This window comes from Trachypithecus francoisi, unplaced genomic scaffold (assembly GCF_009764315.1).
Source record: "Trachypithecus francoisi isolate TF-2019V2 unplaced genomic scaffold, Tfra_2.0 Lachesis_group8, whole genome shotgun sequence".
Lineage (NCBI taxonomy): Eukaryota > Metazoa > Chordata > Mammalia > Primates > Cercopithecidae > Trachypithecus > Trachypithecus francoisi.
Window position 1 is genome coordinate 10695616 of NW_022681473.1, and position 15770 is coordinate 10711385.

General features: G+C 50.3%; 1 protein-coding gene across 2 annotated transcripts; it reads right to left on the reverse strand.

Annotated features, from left to right (window-relative positions):
- Nucleotides 1-2474: 2474 nt before the first annotated feature.
- LOC117081121 (phospholipase A and acyltransferase 4-like) lies at nucleotides 2475-11544 on the reverse strand. Of its 2 annotated transcripts, none has more exons than XM_033206769.1 (4): nucleotides 11284-11544; nucleotides 8189-8297; nucleotides 4076-4365; nucleotides 2475-2809 (listed from the first exon to the last, which is right to left on the reverse strand). In XM_033206769.1, the coding sequence occupies exons 1-4, from the start codon at nucleotides 11290-11292 to the stop codon at nucleotides 2714-2716; spliced, it is 504 nt and encodes a 167-aa protein (XP_033062660.1). In that variant the 5' UTR covers nucleotides 11293-11544; the 3' UTR covers nucleotides 2475-2713. The 2 variants fall into 2 exon arrangements, with proteins under 2 accessions (XP_033062660.1, XP_033062661.1); XM_033206770.1 differs by having other exon boundaries at nucleotides 4076-4344; nucleotides 11284-11528.
- Between the last annotated feature and the right edge of the window lie 4226 nt (nucleotides 11545-15770).

A 15770-nucleotide genomic window follows, 5' to 3' on the forward strand; every position in this document is an offset into this window, starting at 1 on the left:
GAGGAAAGAAACACAAAAAGGGGCTCAACCTTCAAAGACAGGTTTATTTAGAGAATAAACCTGAGAGGAGCTTCTGGTTGATTTTGGTCATGAGTGTTCTAACGGACTAAGGATATTTAAGAGTTTAGGAATGGCCGGGCGCGGTGGCTCAAGCCTGTAATCCCAGCACTTTGGGAGGCCGAGACGGGCGGATCACGAGGTCAGGAGATCGAGACCATCCTGGCTAATATGGTGAAACCCCGTCTCTACTAAAAAATACAAAAAACTAGCCGGGCGACGAGGTGGGCGCCTGTAGTCCCAGCTACTCGGGAGGCTGAGACAGGAGAATGGCGTGAACCCGGGAGGCGGAGCTTGCAGTGAGCTGAGAGCCGGCCACTGCACTCCAGCCTGGGCGGCAGAACAAGACTCTGTCTCAAAAAAAAAAAAATAAGAGTTTAGGAAGTGGGAGGATCATTGTAGGTTTGGAATGTTTCTATGTGAGGGAAAGTTTACTGTAGGGTTAGAATGTCTCTGGTCAGAGGGGAGGCTATCTTCGCGTTGGCATGTTTCTGGTTGGAAAGGGTTTTATCTTAGGGTTGGAATGTTCCTGGTTATCCTGGGAGTTGGTTTCCCAGCATAGGAAATGTCCTGGAGATGATGTTCTGGGGCTGGATTTAGGCAGTTTTTAAATTAACGGGAACATAGAATGTTGATGTTTGTCCAAGATGGTGATGCTCCTGCTCTGTCATGCACCACCACACCTGGCCAATCTTTTTTAATTTTTAATTTTTATTTTTTTGTAGAGACAAGGTCTTACTATGTTGCCTAGGCTGGTCTTGAACTCCTGGGCTCAAGAGATCCTCCTTTGGTCTCCCAAAGTACTGGGATTACAGGTGTGTGCCCCTGTGCCCGGCCCTGTTTTCCTACATATTAGTTAATAAATTTGTTAATTAAATAAACCACTATCTTTTTTTCCTTTTTGAGAGATGGGGTTTCACTATGTTGCCCAAGCTGATCTCGAACTCCTGGGCTCCAGTAATCCTGCCACAGCCTCCCAAGTAGCTGGGATTACAGGTGCATGCTACTGTGCTTGGCTTGTAATCCATCGTCTATCAAGTGGTTATAGAAAGTTAAGCATTGTACTTGATGCTGGGGTCCCAGTGGTACCAAACTTGGACTGTTCCAAAAATACTGGCAGGGAAAGGCACATTAGTAAAATAACCACATGGATCAGTGTTCACTGCAACTGTGAGAATCACATGAAGTGCAGACACATGGATATCTGAGACTCCTAACGGGGATCTGACCTAGTCATGGAGGTCAAGCACACCTTGGAAGGGCCTGGATGTTCCCATTGTTCAGCATACTGGAACGATTGATCCTAGACAGGCAATGAAATCTGGGGAGGTGAGCCTTAGATCACAAGAAGTGAGAAAGCCTTCTCTTGCTGTGCCTTCTGGTTTTTAGACCTGGACTCTGGGTAGAGCAGCTGGGCCCTCTGATGTGGAGGTAGCCCTGGAGCAAGGCAGGCATGGATGCTTCTGCAATCCCCAAATGGAGCCTGGTATTTCAGCCAGGAATCTAAGCAGAGCCCCCTCTAATTGTAGCAATGATAAGTTATTCTCTTTGTTCTTCAACCTTCCAATAGTCCTGAGCTTCCAGGGGAGTCTCGTTAATCATTACAGCCTGGTCTCCACTGTGTTGGTGAATTAAGGGACCAACCCACTCGCTCACGCCTGAAAAAGTACAACCCAGGGGAGGGTGATGTCCTCAGTCCTGAAGGCAGAGTGGTGGTGGCTGCAGTGACCACCATGGAAGCGGCCACTGAGTAGGGTCACTGGTGGTACAGGCTGGAGTGAGGAAGCACAGAAACATGAGGAGCTGGGCACTTCCAGAGCCACACCCAGGACATGCTGGAAGTAGTGGAGGGAGATTTAGAGGTAGCTAATTCTCAGCATTCCACCCAGGACCAGCTTGAGCCATGGCAGTTTGGGCCTGGAAAGAATATTACTCCATCTAGTAGTCACAGGTAGGGGAGAACTCAGACCTTTGAGCTAAAGAAAAAAACAAAAAACTTTCTAAAAAGAGGCCCAGCTGAGGAAGGGAACTGGGAGGATGCTGGTAGATGCGTAGGTGTTGTGAGTGGATTTAAGCACCACATGAGACTATACCGGGAGGTAATTAAGTTTTTTTTTTACCTCCCTGAGAGTAAAATTAATGACATGCAATTACGTCAATGTTATGTCTGTGTAGAATGATGAAGACAATTCACTGAACATCTGTTACATACCAGACATGAGGCTGGGTGTCGTGTATGCATTATCTTAGGTGATCCTCCTGACATCACCTGACATGGAAGAACTGAGTTTCAGAGAATCAAGAGTCTTCTTCAAAGTCACCCAGCTGGAAATTGCTGGAACTATCCAGTGGGTGTTCACTCAATGTTACTTTCCTCCTTTGTGATTCAGAAGTCTATAAAAACATGGTAGAATTCCTTTCTGAAGGGGCAGATGGCTGTTTATTGATCTTTCAATCTTGTTTCAATTAGATCATACTTTCACAAGCGAGAGAAGGAAATAGAGGAAAGGATCTAGAGAGAGCCTGAGACAGAGCACGAGGGTCAGGCTGCTGGAGGTGTGGGGGAGGCCTGGGACCCCCACATCTCCACTGGGACCCCCATATCTGCTTCTAACACAGGATTTTGTGGCTGCTTCAGGCTGTCACTTTTAGCGTTTCATGATCGCAAAAGAGCACCAGCAACAGCCATTCCAATCACCGCAGCCGCACCGACTTTAGCCACCGTACCGATGTCAGCCACGGCATTTTCCACCTGCAAAGCAAGCAGCTTTTGTTGAGCGTTCGCAGCAAGCCAGGCTGGCACTTTCTCCCTCCCAAGGGCCTGGAACTCCTCCCCCTCTCCCCTCTCTCCTGCCTCCCCTAGGGCCTGGCATCTCCTCTCTTCTCTCCCAGCTGACTGGCTCAGAATCCTCTCCCAGAGAAGCCGTTGGCTGTATCCCCAGGGACTCCATTTTCTGGGCTGTGACCACTTCTTGGTGTTGGGTTTATCTGGGCTTGTCCTTAGAATGTACCCATGAGATCCTTTTGAGAGAGCTTCCAGGTGAGGACATTTGTTCGGATTTGGGGCGAGGAAGAAGGTGTGTGCCTCACTTTCTAGGGCCAGAGCTCCAGGGACCAGACTGGGGACTGTTTTGCAGTCTGAGTCCTCCTTGAGCTACACCGTTGCACGGGGAGGGCTATGGCAGAAGCTGAGGGGAGGCTTAGGGAGGCCATGGGCATGTGCGTGCCCTGGGGTCACTGTGTACTATTCCCAACTGCAGCCATCTCCAGCTCTACTGCAGCCTAAACGCCACCTCCATGCCTTCTCTCCACCTGGGCTTCTAATGGGTACCTCAGACATCACATGCCACGCCAGACTCTCCATTTCCCTCCCCAAAGCCTCTCCTCCTGCCATCATCCCCCTCTCATCAAGGACGTGCATCCATTCAGTCCCGCAGGCCAGGGACCCTGAGCTGCTACACGGTAGGCATCACAGGCAGAGACTCTAGAAAGGACAGCTGGGGTTTCAATCCTGGTTCTGCCACTTCTTAGTTGTGTGTTTTGGGGCAACAAATGTGAAAGACGATGAAGAGGCAAGGGATGGAGGCTGCAGATCTTACACACAAATGTCCTTGAGCTCTTACATAGGTCCATGGACCCTGAGCGTCCCTTGCCTCAGTGCTCTTTGGGGGGTTGCGGGACCTGTCACGGTCCTGGGTTGGCCCAGATTCTCCCGATGACCCCCAGAACTTCAGGAATCATTTTCAGGATAGGGTTTAGAGGGGAAGGATCCTCAGAGGTCCTCCATCCACCCACTCTGCACATGGAGAGGCCTGGAGGGGAAGGGACCTGTCCAAAGACCCTCTGTGGATTAGAAGCAGATCTGGCATTGGAGCTCAGAGGTCCTGACTGTTAGTCAGTGGGTCTCCAAGAGGCTGCGTTTGCATCATTCACGGTGATCGCCTGATTGCTTAGCCCAGTGAGTCCAGCCCCAAGCAGACCTCCCCAGGGGAGATGGATTATCCAGAGAGGTCCTTACCTGTTGACAGTGGGACCTGCCATATCTCAGCTTGGTGACAAAGTGCTCACAGTTCCTGCTGACAATACTGTACTTCATCTTCCGACCAACCAACTCCTTGGCAGAACTGATGATCACGTCCACGGGCAGTGGTTCGTACTTATGGTCCAAGCTGTTGTTGACCCAATAGTGACAGCCTCCTGTCACATCTGTCAGGAGCTCCTGTTTCACCACTGCAATGCTGCCCAGGACTGATAAGGCACTGGAGGAGCTAGCCGCGGGGTACCCATCTGCAATCAGAGGCACTATCACTGGCAGGGGAAGGTGAAGTAGGGAGAGAAGGGCTTGAAATCTCCACTAGGGAACTACTGCTGTTTATCCTTTCACAAATGTGATTGGAGGATTCAGATTTTGCTTTTTTTTTTTTTTGACGGAGTCTAGCTCTGTCGCCCAGGCTAGAGTGCAGTGGCGCCGCCTCGGCTCACTGCAAGCTCCACCTCCCGAGTTCATGCCATTCTCCTGCCTCAGCCTCCCGAGTAGTGGGACTACAGGAGCCGGCCACCACGCCCAGCTAATAGATTTTGCTCTCTCTTTTTTAATCAAATAAGGTGTGAATATTTGTTCAAGTCAGTGAATGTCATGATTGCCAGTGGCTGCTACCATATTCCATGCTATGCATGTGCATCACTTCTGTGGCCAATCCCCTGTTATCAGTCATTTAGGTATTGGAAAAATTTTCATCATTATAAGCAATGATGGCAAAGCATATTTATTACCTGTTCAGCTTTGTACACTCGTGTTTCGGAAAAAGAGCCACTTCGTTTAGTACCCACTGTTTCAGTTACCATGCTGTGCTGTTACACATACTTCCTAATTTAATTTCCTTTTTAACTTTTAAGGAAAATACTATCATCTCAATTTAAAAACCAGTATCGGGCTGAGAGAGATATCATGAGACTTTTCCATGCTATGAAAGTCCTAGGCCGGGTGCGGTGGCTCAAGCCTGTAATCCCAGCACTTTGGGAGGCCGAGACGGGCAGATCACGAGGTCAGGAGATCGAGACCATCCTGGCTAACACGGTGAAACCCCGTCTCTACTAAAAAACACAAAAAACTAGCCAGACGAGGTGGCGGGCGCCTATAGTCCCAGCTATTCAGGAGGCTGAGGCAGGAGAATGGCGTAAACCCGGGAGGCGGAGCTTGCAGTGAGCTGAGATCCGGCCACTACACTCCAGCCTGGGCAACAGAGCGAGACTCCGTCTCAAAAAAAAAAAAAAAGAAAAGTCCTAGAATCAGGATGTGAAACTGCTTCTCTTAAGCCCCAAAGGGCATGTTCCTTCCACTGCACTGAGCTGACGTTGAGGGAATCCTTTGTAAAGTGTCTTCTGTCCTAGAATCTGGCATGGTTCTAGGCACATAGAGAGGTACACAGAAGAGCTGTCAACCAATGGAACCCCAATTGCATTAGATAGTGACTCCAGGTGTTATTTTTATTAAAATGGATAGTACCTAATGCACACAATAATTAGGTGTGTTACTTCTCTTGCCCCATTTCTAATCTCAAGGCTGATGTTTGCACTTCGAACCCACTTAAGAAAATCCTGTTGGCTGGGCACAGTGGCTCATGCCTGTAATCCCAGCACTTTGGGAGGCCTAAACAGGTGGACCACTTGAGCTCAGGAGTTCGAGACCAGCCTGGACAACATGGCGAGACCTGTCCCTACAAAAAACACAAAAATTAGCTGCGCGTGGTGGCGCATGCCTGTCGTCTCAGCTATTCAGAAGGCTGATGTGGGAGGATCACCTGGCCTGAGCTCAGGGAGGTCAAGGCTGCAGTGAGCCGTAATCACATCACTGCACACCAGCCTAGGAGACAGAGTAAGACCCTGTCTCAGAGGAAAAAAAGAAAGAAAGAAAGAAAAATTGTCTTAAAAAAGCCTGTTTACGGCTGAGCGTGTTAGCTCATGCTTGTAATCCCAGCACTGTGGGAGGCCAAGGCAGGTGGATCACGAGGTCAGGAGATCGAGACTATTCTGGCTAACGTGGTGAAACCCATCTCTACTAAAATACAAAAAATTAACTGGGTGTGGTGGCGTGTGCCTGTAGTCCCAGCTACTCCGGAGGCTGAGGCAGGGGAATCGCTTGAACCTGGGAGGTGGAGGTTGCAGTGAGCTGAGATTGCGCCACTGCACTCCATCCTGGTGACAGAGCAAGACTGTGCCACAAAAAAAAAAAAAAAAAAAAGCCTCTTTACATCTTGCAGGTTAGACACAAAAAGGACCATGTGTCTTCATTGCCATGCTTTGTCTTACAAGGTCCCTGAAGGTCATCTGGATAAGTGGGCTTGATTTACTATTTTCCTCAATTCAGACATTTTTACAACCCTGCCTGGGAGATGATAGGTTGGAGAAAACTGATAAGATGCAAATGTCTTGCTCTGATAGTGATGGGAATGGTTTTTGTCCAGTGACAGTGTAAATGCTTGGTGAAAAGAGAACATCAAGAGTTATGTAGTGGCATTGCCTTAGAGAATGTGAACTTGCCTGCACCTACCTAATTTGGCAGCCTCATTGTCTCATTTCTGCATTTTTGTTGTTATTGTTTTTTGAAACAATGTCTTGCTCTGTCACCTAGGCTAGAGTGCAGTGGCACCGTCTCAGGATCTCGGCTCACTGCAACCTCCATCTCCCGGGTTCAAGCAATTCTCCTGCCTCAGCCTCCTACGTAGCTGGGATTACAGATGCCCGCCACCACCCCCAGCTAATCTTTGTGTTTTTAGTAGAGATGGGATTTCACCATGTTGGCCAGGCTGGTCTTGAACTCCTGACCTCAAGTGATCCGCCCGCCTTGGCCTCCCAAAGTGCTGGGATTATAGGAGTGAGCCACTGTGCCTGTCCTCTGCATTCGTTTTTTTCCCCTTTCATTGACTATCCATACATATGTTTCCTTCACGCTGCTTTTAACTGGCTATGTCATCTTGCTGCTTCTGTTATTAATGAGTTAAAGAAATCATTGGTATTGCTTACTGTGCATTTGTATGAGGATTTTTAAAAAATGTATAAACCTGGCCGGGCGCAGTGGCTCAAGCCTGTAATCCCAGCACTTTGGGAGGCCGAGACGGGTGGATCACGAGGTCAGGAGATCGAGACCATCCTGGTCTACACGGTGAAACCCCGTCTCTACTAAAAAATACAAAAAACTAGCCGGGCGAGATGGCGGGCGCCTGTAGTCCCAGCTACTCGGAGGCTGAGGCAGGAGAATGGTGTAAACCCGGAGGCGGAGCTTGCAGTGAGCCGAGATCGCGCCACTGCACTCCAGCCTGGGCGACAGAGCGAGACTCCGTCTCAAAAAAAAAAAAAAAAATGTATAAACCTGTGAGAATTGCTCCCATTAAGGAGCAATGAAGTACGTAATATCAAGACACCTGGTTCTGTGAAAACATATGAGGCAAAGGATCTAGCACGGAGAAACATTGTTCCTTTTGAGAAACTTCCTTCTTTAAGACCTAAGAAACCTGGCTGGTTTAAGTCGTGTGAGATTCTGCATGCTAAGTTAACTGACTTTGAGCTAGAGAGATCCCAGTGCTGAAGCAGCCCAGCTTTGCTGTGGGAGGCAATGGTCTCTTCTCCTGTTCTGCCAGAACCTATGGAAGGCACTGTGTCTACTCCCTGGGACATATGTGTACAATCTCATCAGGCATCCTTGAAGAAGAATGTGTCTCCTAACCCAAGTTTCCCTTTCTTAGCAGTCTTTCAATGGCTCTCATTATCTTATTGTTATTATTATTTTAAGTTTTTGAGATGGAGTTTTGCTCTTGTTGCCCAGGCTAGAGTGCAATGGCACGATCTCGGCTCACTGCAACCTCCGCCTCCCAGGATCAAGTGATTCTCCTGCCTCCGCCTTCTGAGTAGCTGGGATTAGAGGCGTGTGCCACCACGCCCGGCTAATTTTGTATTTTTAGTAGAGATAGGCTTTCTCCATGTTGGTCAGGCTGGTCTCGATCTCCTGACCTCAGGCGATCAGCCTGCCTCCACCTCCCAAAGTGCTGGGATTACAGGCATGAGCCACCGCACCCGGCCCTCTCATCATCCTTTTAACAAATATTTTGAAAATTATATATTCATCAGTCCTTACCTGGAGGAGCCAGATGGATCACGTAGCCATCTCCTATATACAGGGCCCAGTGCTCATAGCCAATGCGGAAAATCTCAATCAGGTCTCCCGGTTTGAGCTCCTGCTGTGGCTGCAACAGAAAAGCCAGAGATGGAGTATACGGCCTTCTAGGCAAGAGACCCTGGCTGGGGGAGCTGCAGCTCATCCTGGAGACGACTTGCTGATGTTCATCAGCTTCTAGCCCCCATGAGATCCCCAGCCCTGCTGCCACTTTTAGAGGCTCTCCTCAGTGGGGGCACCGGGGGCTGGAAGTCTGGAGAATTATCTTGTGGGATGGGAGAGAGAAGGACCGTCTGGGCGCATGTGTGGCGCGTGTGTGCTGTGTGTGTGTATGCTGAGGATGCGGATGTATGTGCATGGGTGCATTGTACATGTGCCCCTCAGCAGGCCGACTCAAGAGCCTGCATGGACCAGCACCTTCACTGAGGCCGGGAGCAAGGCTGGGAAGGTGAGTCTTGAGCTCTCCACCCTCTGCAGACTGACCCTCAGTTCCTCATCACTCCTCCTTCCCTGTGCCTCTCTATGGCCCCAAGAGCCACCTCCTCCTCAGACCCTACCCCATCCAGACTCAGGACACCTATCTCTTGGAGATGATGCTCTGGGAGACAGGAGCTCACAGCATCCTGCTGGGACCTGAGTGGGGTCTTATGCGCCCCCCAGCTCCCAGCAGTGAGGGAGCTCTGCACTCACAGAACAGGCCTCTGTGGGAACTTGTCCTACAATAACTGCACCCTCTCCACAGCCCTAGGGGAAGGCATGATCGTCCCATGACACACGTGGGGAAACTGAGGATCAGAGAGGTGGAGAGGCTTGCCTGAGAACACTCAGCTGGAAGGAGGCCAAGCTGGGTCTTCCCTGCACACCCCTCATGCTGGTTCCTGTCTCGCCCACCTTCTTCCCCTTCCTCACCTCCTTCCCACTTCTCCATGTCTTGCCCCAGGGCATAGCAGCCTCATCATCGAAGGTTTTTTCCATTTTTGCCCTCTCTATGCCTGTCCTCAGTGGGTGACAGCCTCCTTCTCCCTCATCCCAGGATGTCCCATCATAGACCTGGGGTCTGCTCTCCTTTGTCCTCTTCCTCACGCCAATATTCAGTCACTAAAACCAATCAGTGTGGACTCCAGAAGCTTCTCCTGGTTGGTGTCCTTGTCAAGATCCCATCCACAGACTTGGTTCAGGCAGCCCCGTGTCTGCCTCTGTGACCCCCACAGCCCCCTGACCAGCCCCCGCCTCCTGTCCCTGCCACTCCGTATCCAACCCCTCAGAACCCTTGGCGGCCTTCCCAAGGGCACATCTGGCCATGACCTTTCTCTGACCTCAGGGCCCAGGACACACCCTGTGGGCAGCTCCCAGGCCCTTCCTGACTGGCCATTCCTCACCCTCCTCTCCCTCCCTGGGCTCTGCACCCATAGGCCCACTGAGTGACATTCCAGCCCCTCACTACAGCCCGGGCTCTAGCCTCTGCTGCTCTGCACATTCGGGTCTCCCTGCCTCCATCACTTCCCTGCAGCCACTCTTCCTCTTTCCCTCCCTCAAACCCCCTCATCTGAGAGGCTGCCCTGATGGTCCCAGCCTGGCTCAGCTGACCCGCCACCCCACTCCCAGGCCCTGGGTCCCTGGGGGCCTCTGCTGCTCCCTGCAGTGGTCAGGTTGAGCTGCAACTCCCTGTGCCTGCCTGTGCCCCTCTGGACTGTGAGCTCCAGGCAGGCAGGATCCTGTGTGCTCCTCCCTCTCTCCCTCCCTCCCTCCCTGCACCTCCAGGATCCAGTGAAGGGCCTGGCATAGAATGGGGCAAAAGAGGCCGGGCGCGGTGGCTCAAGCCTGTAATCCCAGCACTTTGGGAGGCCAAGACGGGCGGATCACGAGGTCAGGAGATCGAGACCATCCTGGCTAACATGGTGAAACCCCGTCTCTACTAAAAAATACAAAAAAACTAGCCGGGCGAGGTGGCGGGCGCCTGTAGTCCCAGCTACTCGGGAGACTGAGGCAGGAGAATGGTGTAAACCCCGGAGGCGGAGCTTGCAGTGAGCTGAGATCTGGCCACTGCACTCCAGCCTGGGCAACAGAGCGAGACTCCGTCTCGGGAAAAAGAAAAAAAAAAAAGAATGGGGCAAAGGAAATAGACAAGGAAGAGGGAGGGGAAAGGAGCAGGGCCAGGACTCCTGCCCAGTTCCTCCTCTGTGCCTCAGGGCACCGCAGGACCCAGAGATGGTCTCCATGTGGGGAGAGAGAGGGGCTTTTAATGGTACTGCTAAATGTCTAAAACCACAGTCAAGGCACTGGCAGCTTCAGCTGGTGGCCGGAAAACATGAGCTTTGGCCTAAATAAGGAAATGGCTCCCTGTGAAGAGCCTGTTTGTGTTGTGGCGCAATAAAGGCCTTCCCTAGAATCAGGTGGTGCTGGTGGGTGGGCTGCCTTCCAGAATTTGCAGGACTCTTTCCTGGAATGGTTTTGTTTCTAGTAATAGCCTGAGCCCTGCTGTTCCTTTTCAGTTTCATACCACTAAGGTCAGCCTGCTCTCCCTAGAGCTTCTGCCAGTCGGTACATCTGGGCTGATAGGAGGAGAAATTTCAGTATTCAGAACACTGCTGAGATTAGAATACACCTTATAAGGCCAGATGATGCCACAGAGGAACGAGGAGAGAGAAAGCATCGTTTGGGGTTGAGAAGGGACTAAGCCCCCGTCGCAGCAGAAGCAGATGAAGTTGGGATTTGCTTGCTTCCCACAACCCAGAGTCCCCCACCTGCCCACACTCTGGCTTCTTCTCAGGCTGAGGTAGACTTGACATCCGGCACCCCACAACCCTCTACTACATGGGAGTCCTGGGCTCCCCGCACTGTGCCACGTACACAGAGGAGGTGGATTCTGCCCAGAGGACTCCCTGTCCAGCCAGGCAGATGCACTTTTAAAAGACAAATACAGTTTTCCATGCCAGCCTTCTAAAGACGAGCTCTGGAGCTGTGTGCCCAAGGCCAGGAGCCCGGACTGAGGCCTTTCCTGGGTGGAGCTGCCCAACTGCTGCAGAGTCAGTAATGCAAAGTCCCGGGAAACTTACCGAAGCCATCTCCAAGCCAGGGTGGGGTCTGGTGCTCTGCTGTTTGTGGATCAGCTTTTATGCTGAAGGACAGAATTTCACTTTTACTTTCCTTTTCACACTGTTTCAACCTCATTCAAATACTAAATACTGTTTAAGAGAGACGACTGTTTAAAAGGGAGCTATTTCTCTAGATGAAAGGACTAACCATTTCTTACACAAGTCATGGACTCATTGGTGCTTTAAAGCCACCTTGGGAGCAGCCAGAGTCGAAGGGGAGCCCTGAATTTCTGCTCCTGCTTGAGAAATAAAGGTGTCTTCTTTTTTTTTTTTTTTTTGAGACAGAGTTTCGCTCTTGTCACCCAGGCTGGAGTGCAATGGTGCGATATGGGCTCATTGCAACCTCTGCCTCCTGGTTTCAAGTGATTCTCCTGCCTCAGCCTCCTGGGTAGCTGGGATTACAGGCACCTGCCACCATCCCCAGCTAATTTTTCCATTTTTAGTAGGGACGGGGTTTCGCCATGTTGGCCAAGATGGTCTCAATCTCTTGACCTTGTGATCTGGCCCCCATCGGTCTCCCAAAGTGCTGAGATTACAGGTGTGAGCCAAAATAAAGGTCTCTTCTAACAAGAACTTGGCCAAAATAAAGGCCTCTTCTAACAAGAATTCTGGGCAACTCTTCCTACTCCAGGAAGGGGAGGCATTTGGAGGCAGGGAGCTGTCAATCCCCAGTGCACCCTATAGGACATTGTCTTGTAACAACGCCCAGAAAATGTTGGACCAGAAGTCTTGGGAGAAGTCTTGGGGGAAGGCCAGAGGGGGTGCTTCATGCCATGGGGATGCCCTGGAGGTGAGGGCTACCTTAGACCATGTGGAGCCCAGGAGCTCATAGCCCCATTAAAATGCATTTGGGTGCAAGAAGCAGAACTAAACCCAAAGGGGCTTCAACAGCCTGGACACCCATTGTCTCAGTAACAGAAAGGTAGGAAGAGGGTGACTCAGGTTGGGTCTAGTGACTCACCAAGATCACCAAGGACTCCTCAGGCTGTCTCCGTTGCACTGGTCCTGGGTCTGCACTGTTGCCCTGCAGGGACTCCCATGGCTGTAGCAGCCTTGAGTGGCCCATTTTCACCTGGCTATGCCCAAAAGATGGAGGGAAAGGTGATTCTCATCATTAGTCTTTTTTTCAGGGAGTAAAGTCTTTCCCACAGTCCCCCAGATGGCCTGTTCCCTTCTCCACTGGCCAGAACTGGGCCATATTTTCACACCCAACCAGAGGCCTAGATAGGTGGATCACTTGAGCCCGGGAGTTCAAGACCAGCCTGGCCAACATGGCGAGACCCGTCTCTACTAAAAATATAGAAAAAAAATGTCAGTCGGGCGTGGTGGCACGTGCCTGTACTCTCAGCTACTTGGGAGGCTGAGATGAGAGGATCGCCTGAGCCCGGGAAGTCGGGCTGCAGTGAGCTGAGATTGCTCCAGTGCAATCTAGCCTGGGCAACTGGAGTGAGACCCTGTCTCAAAGCAAAACAGAACAGAAAAACCCCATTTCTGTTGTTTAGGTTAACACGCCTCTGGATTTCCCTCAAAACACTGTTGAGGCCGGGCGCGGTGTGGCTCAAGCCTGTAATCCCAGCACTTTGGGAGGCCGAGATGGGCGGATCATGAGGTCAGGAGTTCGAGACCATCCTGGCTAACACGGTGAAACCTCATCTCTACTAAAAAATACAAAAAGCTAGCCGGGCAAGGTGGCAGGCGCCTGTAGTCCCAGCTACTCCGGAGGCTGAGGCAGGAGAATGGCGTAAACCCGGGAGGCGGAGCTTGCAGTGAGCTGAGATCCGGCCACTGCACTCCAGCCCCGGGCGACAGAGCGAGACTCCGTCTCAAAAAAAAGAAAAAAAAAACACTGTTGAGTGAAGTTGCTGTTCTTGGGCAGAGCCTCCAGGGACTGTGGATATCCTGAGGAGGCCTCAGAGCTTTCTTGGCAGCTTTCTTGGGCTTTCTCAGAGCTTTCTCAGAGCTTTCTTGGGCAGAGCTTCTGCAGGTGTCGTGCCATGGTCAGTTTCTTTGCTGTTTTATGGCCCTCTGCAGGAGTGTCCATGGTCATTTCTCAGCCACCTTTTGGTTTCAGTTTCTTGTTAGGTCTTGGGGGTGTCTGGCCACACAGATGTTATCTTATTCCCTCAGTCCATCATACCCGTGTTTATCATTTTGAGGGTTCAGCAGTTTCACTGTAGGCTGAATCACTTGTCATAAGTGACTCCATTTTGAAATATTTAGGATCACAAAACTCTTTACGGTGGGGGGGCCCAACAAGAGTCTGGATTCAACAATCCCAGAGTCTGGGCTTTTGCCTTGTGGCATACTAAAAAATTTTATTTTTAAATAACTTTATGCCTTGTAGCATAATAAAAGTTTATTTATGACTTCTGTGGCATAATAAAAATATGTATTTTTGGTCTTTGACTCCAGTTCCAGACACAGAGGTCCTAAGACCCTTGGAATTTCCTGAGTGATAGGATGTCTTGTTATTCAAAAGGAGTCTCTGTCAAATAAACCTGAGTTTATGCTAAAGAAGGGGCTCTTTGTTAAGGAGGGGGAGCTGGATAACTTCAGGATGGGGACTGATCATCATTATTTAATCAATAATGTCTACATCATGAAGCCTTCATAGAAAGCCCTACATGACGGGGTTGGGAGAGCTTTGGGGCGGGTGATCACAGATGTGGTGGGAGACTGGCCTGGCTGGAGAGGTCATGGGGGCAAAGATTCTCTGCGTGACCACATTTTAGTCAGGTTCCCAAACCTCTTCCTAGGCACATCGGTACTTCCTTGTAAAATCTAATTTTAGCAAAGGACCCTGTCAAGTCAGTTTAGCAGGAACTTCCCACCCTCGATATCTGACCGGGTTCATCCTCACTGTTCTCCAGGTGATGTCTGATCACCCTAGCCTGTCTTCAGCAAGAATCCTGTTAGTGTGGTTTAGCCAGAATCCCTCTCGCCCCTGAGGTTTCCTCTTCCTAATTTTCCATCCCCTGACCTATATGCTTCTCCTTGCCTATAAATTCCCACTTGCCCGTGCTGTGTTCAAGTTTAAGCCTCATCTCTCTCTCTCCTGCTGCAAAATCCCAGTGCAGTGGGTATCAAGCTTGTATCATTAGATAATTTTTTCTTTAACAACGGAAGCCCTGCACAATCATTGCCCCCCCATTAGTTTCTTATTAGTTTCTTCCATGTTGCCGTTCCTGAGTTGTATCCTTTATAATAAACTGACAATCATAAGTAAAGCAGTTTTCTAAATTTTGGAAGTTGTTCTAGGGAATTATCAGATTTAAAGGGGCTTCAGGGGGCCTCCACCGTTTGTACTCAGCCACGTAGAAATGTGAGTAGCCAAGGAACTCCATTTGTTGCTGAGCCTGGAGCCTGTACCTGTGGAGGCTGAGCCTAACTCTGGATAGTCAGCATCGGAATTGAGTTGGATTGTTGAACACGCAGTCAGTCAGTGTTGGAGAATTGCAGGACTGATGGATGTGGACAAATGACATGTATTTGGTTGCTATCAGAAGAAACTATACATGCCTGCTTCTGTTACTCGAAAAAAACTGGGGATCATTCATCTGGTAACAAACAACTTTTCATGAGAACACAGGTGTTGATCAATAGGAGTTTTATTACTTGGCACAAGTAAGGAGGACACTGGGAGGATTCTCCAAAGCAGTCGTCCCTAGGAAAAGTGACAGGAGGTGTCGCAGGACGAGTCACAGACAAAACTCTTCAGACACCGAAATAAAGAAGGAAGGGGTTTATTCGGCTGGGGGCATCGGCAAGACTTCTGTCTCAAGAGCCGAGCTCCCCGAGTGAGCAATTCCTGTCCCTTTCAAGGGCTCACAACTCTAAGGGGGTGCACGTGAGAGGGTCGTGATTGATTGAGCAAGCAGGGGGTATGTGACTGGGGGCTGCACGCACCGATAATTAGACCGGAACAAAATAAGATAGGGATTTTCACAGTGCATTTCTATACAATGTCTGTAATCTATAGATAACAGAACCGATTAGGCCAGGGGTCGATCTTTAACTACCAGGCCCAGGGTGCGGTGCCGGGCTGTCTGCCTGTGGATTTCACTTCTGCTTTTTAGTTTTTATTTCTTCTTTTTTTGGAGGCAGAAATTGGGCATAAGACAATATGGGGGGTGGTCTCCTCCCTTGGAGGGTTTTATGGGTGATGGAGAGGGGAGGGGGTTCATCAGCACATACAGAGGAGGGGGTCGCAGTTGCGTAGATGCAGGGAGTCATCATGCCAACACATAGGTTGCATGTTATGGTAATGAAGCTGTAGCTCCTGCGGGGTGGAGACTTTCGCATGGTAATGAGGAAAGTTCACTCAGGTTCATCTGTAAGTTGCTGGGATCCATTAGGAGCTGGTTTTAACCAACCACATGACTGCATTCCATGCAAGGTTTAGGAAGAAACAGGCTGCAGGACGGTAGGCTGTAAAAGGCTGATGGCCC

What these genes read in the sequence shown, in the direction of transcription:
- LOC117081121 (XM_033206769.1), bottom strand. An exon ending in GATCCATCTGGCTCCTCCAG is followed by an intron (nt 4,366 to 8,188) that starts GTAAGGACTGAT and finishes TTCCCCTGCCAG; the next exon opens with TGATAGTGCCTCTGATTGCA. An exon ending in GCAGGTCCCACTGTCAACAG is followed by an intron (nt 2,810 to 4,075) that starts GTAAGGACCTCT and finishes CTTGCTTTGCAG; the next exon opens with GTGGAAAATGCCGTGGCTGA.